Genomic DNA, 10,000 nt, shown 5'->3' on the forward strand with positions numbered 1-10,000 from the left:
TGTAAAGAAACAGGAGAGAGAGAAAGGGGTAGAGCGAGAAAAGGGTGTGAAAGGGATAGAGGGAGAGAGAGATGGTGAGAAAGGAAGGAGGAGAGAAGCAGTGAAAGAGAGCGTGTGAGTGAGAGAGGTTAAGAGGTAGAGATAGAGATGGCACAATAAAGCGAGTGATAGAGAAACACAGAAGAAGAGAGCGAGTGAACGGAAAGAGGCAAAGGGATGGTCTGAGTGAGAAATGGAAAGAGACATTTGGAGAGAGGGAGAGAAACCGAGAGAAAGAAAGGAAGGGGCGGGTAGAGAGAGGGAGAGGGAGGGAAAGCTGAGGAGGAGAGGAGGGAGGGAGAGAGAGAAAGAAAGCGTTTCGCGGCGCTGTGAACAGCTGCTCGTTAGGTTGTGAACCACTGACTCCAGAGAGGAGGAGAGAAACAGAGGGAGGAGTGATGAACAGATAATGATAGAAAGAGAGAGAGAGAGGGAGGGAGAGGGGGAGTGCATCTGAGAGAGCGCACCTCCGTGTCTGCATGCAGTTGGTCTGCAGCCGTTGAGAGAGGAGCTGGAGGGAGCGTAGAGAGAGAAGACCAGTGGCGGATACACACACACACACACACACACACACACACACACTCTCATACGTACTCAGACACTCACACACATCTGTTCTCAAACAAGTGGATAGAGACATTCTAATCCCAACAGGATTTTTCTAATCCAGACCTGGTTTCTAAGGACCTAAACCACATGCTTGATGCTGGTCTTTCCTGAGCAGCCCAAGAGGAATGGGACCCTTTTCAGCAGGACTTTCACACAGTTGCCACTTCTGGATTGACATGTGCCTGTCGGCGTGATTGACACCTCATTGACGGGTCTGATTGGTATGTACCTGGTCCAGAGGGGCCATGGATGGATGCTGATAAAGGCGGGGCTTGTCAGGGATGAGGTCCTCATTGGCTGCCCTGTCCAGTGCCACACCCTTCTCTGAGCATGCAGGTGCTCCAGATCGTCAAGGAGCTGGTGTCGCCGTCACGGAGACGGGCTGCGGCCAGATTCGGAGGTGTGTGTCGGTGTTTGATGTCAGTGATCAGTGCGTGTGTGTGTTGGATGACAGTGATCTGTGTGTGTGTGTGTGTGTTTGTGTGTGTGTGTGTGTGTGCGTGTATGCGTGTGTGTGATGGCTTTGATCAGGGCACTGAACGTTGGGTGAGTGAGTTTGCATAGGTATGTGTGCGTGTGCGTGTGCGTGTGCGTGTGCGTGTGTTTGTGAGAGTGTGTGTGTGTGTGTGTGTGTGTGTGTGGGGGGGGGGGGGGGTACATATGTCTAAGTGTTTTTGTTGTTTGGGGCACTATTATCACAAGTTTCACAAGATGTGTATGTGTGGGCATGTGTTTCTTTAAACCTACAGTAATGGGACCCCGTAAAAGCTCTTCCCAGACGTACAGCTTTTCTTAAGCTGCATCACGAGAAACGCAGTTATTCCAACAATTTTACACCCTTGAAAATAGAGTGTGTGTGTGTGTTTGTGTGTGTGCAGGCCTTGTTCATCCCCTAGAGGTAGTTAGGTAATTGAGAATGGCTTTGTATGGTGTTGTTTTGTTTGTGTGTGTGTGTGTGTGTGTGTGTGTGTGTGTGTGTGTGTGTGTGTGTGTGTGTGTGTGTGTGTGTGTGTGTGTGTGTGTGTGTACAAGAAAAGGAGACTTGCCATTGACTAGGTGCCCTTGGACACAGAGAGAGCATTGAGTTCTGAGTTTGTGCCGCCACCTTTGGTTCGACCTGCAGGTGAATCTTTAATTATTGACCCTCGGGCAGTTTGAAGACCTTTTTTTAAGCCAGATCAATGTGTCTGCATTCACACACACACACATGTTTAGGTGCTCACTCACACACACACACACACACACACACAAAATGGAAATGGATCCAGCTACCTTTTTTCTTTGTTAATAATAGTCTAGTCTCTGAAATTAAAGTTTTTCAGAGTTTGACAGCGTTCAAAGCCAGACTGATATCAGCTTTGTGTGTGTGTGTGTTCATATGTGTATACAGACACTGAAATGATCAGTGAGCATGAAAACATTTCCCTCTCTCTCTCGCTCCCCCCTCTCTTTCTCACTGTCTGGTAATTAGGCACTGAAAAGGTTTGGCTACCGTCAAATCTTAATTACGTCTGTTGTCTAATTAAGATGCTCGTTTGTGATTTAAACATCAGCGTGCGTTGTGCTTGGCTTGGCATAAGTGATTATTGTATTAGTAGTCCACCCCACCACAGAGCACTGGGCAGACGGGAGAGACTTTACTGGAGTTCTGCTGAAGCCACACTATGGAGTTTGTCTCGCATGATATTCTATATTTGGTCATTTTATATATATTACTATATATTTCATCATATTATATATTATCTGGTGTGAAAGCTCCTCGTTAGAAAGGGCCTCTGTGAAGGCAAAAAGTCTCTCATTACATTTACATTTACATCACAGGAAATGATGCGCTTGCCATTAAATGTTCTGGATGGTGTGTGGGCATATTGGCCTCTGTGTTTTAAGGACGTATAGGGTACTGATAGAATATTAATAAGCTTGCTAAAGTTGAAGAAGGGACCGGAGGCAGAGTCAGTTTTCTGGAGTTTGTATTTCAGCGTGGAGTCCCCCTCTCAGCTGCTGCTCAGAGAAAGGCCTACCTGATAGCAGAATGTGGTGGCATTCATACATTCAGTCAGGTTACAGTACAGAAGGAGAGGGGAGGGCCACACCCTTTAGGTGAGAGGACGGGGGACAGTTGGGAGGGGTTCACCTATGGGGGAGGGGGGTGATACCAGGATACAAAGGGATTCTAGCAGGAAGAGGGGGAGGAGGAGGGGGGGGGGTCACATGTCATTTGCATTTGGAGTGAGACAGACAGAGTACACATCCAAAATGAGTTAGTGTCTTACAACAACAGAATAGCGATATTTCCAGTTCCATCAGTCCCCTATATGAGCATACATATGCTCACACAATAACAACCAGGCAACAGCCAATCAGAGCAGGAAACATCAATATATGTAAGATATAAATGATGCAGAATAACAGTAGAATAGCTATTTTGCAGTTCCATCAGTACTCTGGCCACTGTGCTTTGAGGACATAGACTATGGTGGCCTCTGTGTTCTAAGGACATAGACCTCTGTGGCCTCTGTGTTTTAAGGACATATAGACTTTCTGGCCGCTGTGCTTTAAGGACATAAAGAGTACTGTGATGCTACCTTACAGACAAAACAAGAAGTAACTCATTTTGACTGATGTATCATCGTTTAGGGAAGTAGACAGCATGCAGGTTACATAAAGCAGCTCGGTCAGTGCATCATAATGTGAAAACAGAACCAGCAAAGATAAACAGCAGCGTTAAGACAATGCTGTAGGCCTAGGCTCTGGTTACTAAGATAATTAATGAACTTATTAACATAGTTGATTAACTTACAGAGAATAGTGTAAAGACGTGTGTTGTTTCTGCTAAAAGGAGATTGTTTTTGGAACGCTAATTAGTCAATTAGCTAATTGGTTTATGGGCTGTTTTATTCTCCACTGATGGGATGTGTTCAGTTCAGAATGGAGTTCAAAGGCCCGGCAGTGTGACTGATTGCTTTGTCACTGGGGAAGATGGGAGAAAAAGGCCATGGCCCTTGGAATCTGTGAAGAGTATTTCACACTTCATAACTAAATGACATGCGTGTCTTTAAAGTACATACTGTATCTAACAGCATGTCTCATACATATCAGCAGATGGATTTCCAATGGCTTTGCAGTGTTGTGTACCAACTGTCAATAACTATCGGTGATATCATCTAATAAATGTAAACATGTAACATATTGTCAGCCATTATAATTATATATTTTTTTTATCAGTGTGGGAACTGTGGTTTACCAGTTACCATGATAACATGACATTGTTACGTCAATGCACCTTAGCTGTAATGATGGCTGTAGTTATAGTCACAGCGGTGGTATTCGGCAGACCCTTTTGTCCAGAGTAATAATAACTAATATGATGACTCCTCTAGTGGAGTGTGGTCAGCATGAGGGGCTCGGCCACCAGAGACCCAAGACCCCTAGTGCAGGCCTTAGTGTAAACAATCACCATAGAGACCCAACACCCCTAGCACAGGCCTTAGTGTCAATAATCACCATAGAGACCAAAGACCCCTAGTGCAGGCCATAGTGTAATCACCATAGAGACCCAAGACCCAAGACCCCTAGTGCAGGCCTTAGTGTCAATAATCACCATAGAGACCCAACACCCCTAGCACAGGCCTAAGTGTAATCACCACGGTGTAATAGTGTTTGGATACGGCCCTGATACGGCCCTGATGTGGCATGGTCTGGCACAGATCCCTGAGCTATCATACTTTACATGGTTCTGCACTCACCCACTCACCCTTCTACGCCTAATCCCATAATCCCCAGCTCCAGGTTAACCTTTGACCTCATCCCCAAAGCCTTTCCAGGGAGCTGCTGAGTCGGATTCTAGAGCAGTAACCTGCCAACCTGCGAACCTCGACCTTAGCTTCCACTCAGACCCTAAATTCAAATTTGACAAGACAGTGGGTGAGTGACTGAGGTAGTGAGGGATTGAGCGAGCGAGGGAGGGAGGGAGGGAGGGAGGGAGGGAGGGAGGGAGGCGTTCTCATTTCACAGGAGTCACACAAAGGTCATTATTTAATATATGTCTTGATTTCTAGATGTTGGAAGTGTTGGAACTGCCCTCTCAGGCCACCATCAGGACAGAGTGGTTACATGGTTTCAGTTCACTAGGAGTGGTAGTTCTGTGTGTGTGTGTGTGTGTGTGTGTGTGTGTGTGTGTGTGTGTGTGTGTGTGTGTGTGTGTGTGTGTGTGTGTGTGTGTGTGTGTGTGTGTGTGTGTGTGTGTGTGTGTGTGTGTGTGTGTGTGTGTGTGTGTGTGTGTGTGTGTGTGTGTGTGTGTGTGTGTGTGTGTGTGTGTTCAGTTCACTAGGAGTGGTAGTTCTGTGTGTGTGTGTGTGTGTGTGTGTGTGTGTTCAGTTCACTAGGAGTGGTAGTTCTGTGTGTGTGTGTGTGTGTGTGTGTGTGTTCAGTTCACTAGGAGTGGTAGTTCTGTGTGTGTGTGTGTGTGTGTGTGTGTGTTCAGTTCACTAGGAGTGGTAGTTCTGTGTGTGTGTGTGTGTGTGTGTGTGTGTGTGTGTGTGTGTGTGTGTGTGTTCAGTTCACTAGGAGTGGTAGTTCTGTGTGTGTGTGTGTGTGTTCACTAGGAGTGGTAGTTCTGTGTGTGTGTGTGTGTGTGTGTTCAGTTCACTAGGAGTGGTAGTTCTGTTTGTTTCTTTGTTTGTTTGTGTTCCTGAACTTCTGATGTAGCATAGGTGGGACCTTCCGCATAACATCCGAGATTAGAGGCAAAGATTCAGCAGATATACACTTACAGTAACACACACACACACACACGCACACACACACAGACAGACACACACACACACAGAAATAAATAAACAAACACATCTCTCTCTAAATCTCTATTATACACACACACACACAAACCACACAAGACACACACAAACACATACAGGGCACAGTTGTGTTTAGAACACGAGAGCATAACCCCCACACACACACACACACACACACACACAGACACACACACACACATGCACGCACACACAGACACACACACACACACACATGCACGCACACACATGCACGCACACACACACACAGATTTAATAGTGTGAAAACTAGCACAAGTGAGAGTAGGATATAAATACACTTCTTCAGACCTGAAATCTCACCTCACTTTAACACATTGACACACACACACTCTCACACACACATACCTTCTCTCTCTCTCTCTCTCATTCTCACTCTCTCACTTTCTCACTCTCACACTCTCTCTCTCTCTCTCACACACACACAAACTCACACACACGCATACTCTCTCTCTCTCTCACAATCTCTCTCTCACACACACACACACACACACACACACTGACCCGCCCTACAGTAAAAGCACAAACAAGAGAGAGGGAGAGATGGGGAGCAATCAGTGAGATAATATAAAGAGTGTCAGAATTTGTGTGTGTGTGTGGGACAGAGCGAGACAGAGACGAGAACGTTGAGAAAGAACATTTATTTTTGTGTGTGTGTGTGTGAAAGAAAGCTACAGAAACATAAATTACTAACCACCCACGGTTTTGTGAAGAAGCAAGATCATTTAAAGCCTTTATTTCCATAAAAGGCATCTAGAAAGAAAGGTGGAGAGAAAGAAGGAGAGAGATGGAGAGAAAGTGAGATGGAGTGAGAGAGGAAGGGTTGCTGCAGTCTTTTGTCCTTTGCTTCTATCTCCACTGTTCTGCATTTTCCTCATAGTTGTCTCTCTTTCAAGGTCTCAAGGCCGCCCAGTATAGCTCTAGCAAGTGTGTGTGTTTGTGTGTGTGTGTGTGTGTGTGTGTGTGTGTGTGTGTGTGTGTGTGTGTGTGTCTCTTCACAGTGTGTTGTGGATTATGTGTTGGACTGGCTTTTGACTGCATTCAGCTTTTGTGAGAGAGAGATATTTTGTATCATCGTGACGTTATGTTTTGTGATGGATGTAGTGCGTCTGTGTGTGTGTGATTGTGTTATGATGTCATGTTGTGTAAAATATGTAGTGTGTGTGTGTGTGTGTGTGTGTGTGTGTGTGTGTGTGTGTGTGTGTGTGTGTGTGTGTGTGTGTGTGTGTAAATAGCCCCTGTTGTTTGTGTGACGATCGGGTTGGTATGTGATGTGTGGGTACCCTCCACTGACGTGTCTGTGATAAACAAACAACACTATTGTCAAAGAGTCCTTTACAACGCCTCTCTTTCTCTCTCTCTCTGTCTCTCTCTCTCTGTCTCTTTCTTTTTCTCTCTCTCTCTCTCTCTCTCTCTCTCTGTCTTGTGCTTTATTTCTGTTTGTCCCTCTCTCTATGTACTTCCCCTCTCTTTCTCTCTCTCTCTCTCTCTATCTCTCCCTTTCGTTCTCTATCTCTCTCTCTTTGTCTCTGTCTGTCTTGTGCCTTCTCTCTTTGTCTCTCTCTCTCTCTTTCCCCCCTCTTTCTTTTTCCCTCTCCATCTCTCTCTTCCCCTCTTCTCATTCAGTGCAGTTGTACTCTTTAACTTTGTAATATGGCTAAATCATACTCTACGCAAGCGGGCTATGCATAGTTGAAGGACACCTGTGTGTGTGTTTGTGTGTGTGTGTGTGGGCTGATGCAGACTATAGTTCAGAACCATATTGAGGATCATCTGGACAAGTGGGAGAGAGGTAAGAACTATAGTTTAACTCGCCACTACACTAAGACTCACAGACTAACAGTGATTGTATAGTTACAAAAACGTAACATCGTCAAAGATTGGACATATCATTGCGATCATTATCACTTAACAGTGTGATAGAAGCTAAATCCATTTTCAGACAAGGGAGTAAGACAATATGCATGGCATAACCCCAATTGCACTCTTAACATGCATAGGATATTGCAACACAGTTAGCAGTTCAGTTCACACAATTAGCTGTCTGTAACAGTTGTATTGTAACATCCATAATCTTAGCCCTAATCCTAATTCTATCCCTAGTGATGTGAAATTACATGATCAATATGCTATCAGGCTTTGTCACTCCGTCTATTGTGCTGTACTTAATTTCATATCTACATTGCTACAAGGACTCAGACTATAATACTTATAATAATATAAATTTAAAGCCACACCGTACTTCATTTCATATCTACATTTCTAGAAGGACTCTATAAAATAAAGCCAGGCCAAAGAAATGCTATGATTTTACTGAAGCGTTTCCCTGGTTCATCAGCTTTGCAAAAGGGATCTAGGGACAGACCTTGACCTCATGAAACTTTTTATCTACCTCTATCATCACCATTCATTGGCTAGAGCAGGACTGTGTGAGTATGTGTCTGGGTCAGGATTGGCTAGTGTTTGAGTGATGTTGCTCCTTGTCTCTGAAGAGGTTTAAGTGCTAGTTTTACAGTTAGTAAAGCAGTCATCAGAAAATGCCACAGGAAGACTTCCTGTTAGTCGCAGATGCTAGGCTTGCTGTGGTTTCAGCAATAGCTGTTTGTGAAGATGTTCCTGTCGTCGTGTGTGTGTGTGTGTGTGTGTGTGTGTGTGTGTGTGTGTGTGTGAGCGAGAGAGAGAGTGCTGGTTGTGGAGCAAGCCTCAGAGATGATGTCAGCATGACTGGTAACGCGTGGGGTTTTGTAGCTGTGATACACACTGTTTGGCTCTTTGTGTTTCATATACAGCCTTGAAGTTGTTGTTTCTTCTCTCTCACACAGTCTCTCTCTCTCTTTCTCTCTCTCCCCCTCTCTCTCTCTCTTCCCCTCTATCTCCCTCTCCCTCCCTCTCCCTCTCTCCCCCTCTCTCTCCCTCTCTCTCCCTCTCCAATTCTAATAGCTGTATTGACATGGTCATTCAGTGTTGCCAAAGCAGATTGTTGCATTCAAAATGGAACGGAAAAAAACAAGGATCAAGAACAATAATACAAACAAACAAACAATCAACAATGACAACACAACACAAACATGAACAAACATGAGTGAGAATTCTTCTTCTACATCCATCAGCTCAGAGCGTAAATAGTGAAACTGCTCCCTGTCTCTCTGCTCATGCCAGGCTTTGACTCACTGATCAGCCTGATGCTCAGTTTGCCCCCCTCCAGGTACAAAAGGCAGTTTGCCCCCCCCCCCCCCCCTCCAAGTACTATAGGCAGTTTGCCCCCCCCCCCCCCTCTCCAAGTACTATATGCAGTTTGCCCCCCCTCCAAGTACTATAGGCAGTTTGCCCCCCCCCCCTCCCTCCAAGTACTATAGGCAGTTTTCCCCCCTCCAAATACTATAGGTAGTTTGCTTTTCAGTCGGTAATGTGGCATTATATTTGATCATTGATATTTTGTCTGAGAATAGTGGGTATCTCTGTCTGGATCTCAGCAGTCATTCAGTGACCGCAAAAGTGTTGTTCTCTTGGTAGCCTTTTTGTGTTGTATGTGCCTATGTCAAGGCTGGGCTGTGGTCACGGAGCCTGTACTTGGTTAGGATTGGCCTCTGCTTTGTGTCTTTGGCGGTGTAAAGGTACTCTTCTAGTCCATAGTGTCTTTTGAGTGTTAGATAGCATTATGATGTGGGTTGGGAATTGGTTTGATCGTCCCAACTTTCATTCGTCCATTCTTTCATAGTTTGTTTACTCTGGTCTGACTTTGGAAAGCAGTGTTGGTCTGAGATTGATGGGATAGTGTATTATTAAACTTCGGTTGAATCTCTCTCTCTCTCTCTCTCTCTCTCTCTCTCTCTCATCACTCACTCACTCAACCCCCTCTCTCTGTCTCTCTCTCACAAGCACACACACTCTCCGTGAAGGATGAAAGAAGGGGGATTGTGTGGAAAGAACAAAAGGCAGGAAATGAATGTCTCTCCAATCAAGCGTCACACCAAAGTCATTCGCTCTTTCTTTCTCTCTCTCTCTCTCTGCCTGTCTCTCAAATACTACTTATGAAGGGCAGATAGTGGGAGGGAGGTAAAGAGAAAGAGGGAGGGAGGAAGGAAGGATGACCATGAGAGAGTGGGAGAGAAAGAGAGGGAGAGAAGAAGAGAAGGCGGGAGAGAGAGAGAGGGCAAGTAAGAGGAGAAGAGAAGGATATGAGAGAAAGGAGGAGGGAGAGAAGAGAAGGATATGAGAGAAAGGAGGAGGGAGAGAAGAGAAGGATATGAGAGAAAGAGAGAAGGAGAGAGATGGAGAGAAGAGAAATAAATGAGAGAGAGGAGGAAAGAACATGAGAAAAAAAGGGAAGGGAGAGAGAGAGCGGGAGCAAGTGAGAGAAGATGATACAGAGAAAGAGAAAGAGGACTTGTCTATAGCTATTCTGAGAATACTCTGTGATGGCATGAATACTGTCTGGGCTGCAGCTATTATGGTGATACATAGACACACACACACATAGACACACACACACACACACACACACACACACACACACACAC

The 10,000-nt window shown here is 45.2% G+C and overlaps 1 protein-coding gene across 3 annotated transcripts in view; it reads left to right on the forward strand.

Annotated features, from left to right (window-relative positions):
* usp6nl (USP6 N-terminal like) overlaps positions 1-10,000 on the forward strand; it is a gene marked incomplete at its 5' end in the record, with an annotated part of 77,545 nt that overhangs the window by 20,346 nt on the left and 47,199 nt on the right. The window contains one exon of one of the 3 annotated variants that reach the window (XM_080851119.1): positions 979-1,048. The exons of 1 other annotated variant lie outside the window; for it this stretch is intronic. In XM_080851119.1, coding sequence (XP_080707245.1) covers positions 979-1,048 — 70 coding nt within the window. Of the gene's footprint in view, positions 1-978; positions 1,049-7,087; positions 7,273-10,000 lie in introns of those variants that run through there. One more of the 3 variants, XM_080851120.1, reaches the window with a different exon arrangement.

This window comes from Sprattus sprattus, assembly GCF_963457725.1.
Source record: "Sprattus sprattus genome assembly, chromosome: 14".
Taxonomy (NCBI): domain Eukaryota; kingdom Metazoa; phylum Chordata; class Actinopteri; order Clupeiformes; family Clupeidae; genus Sprattus; species Sprattus sprattus.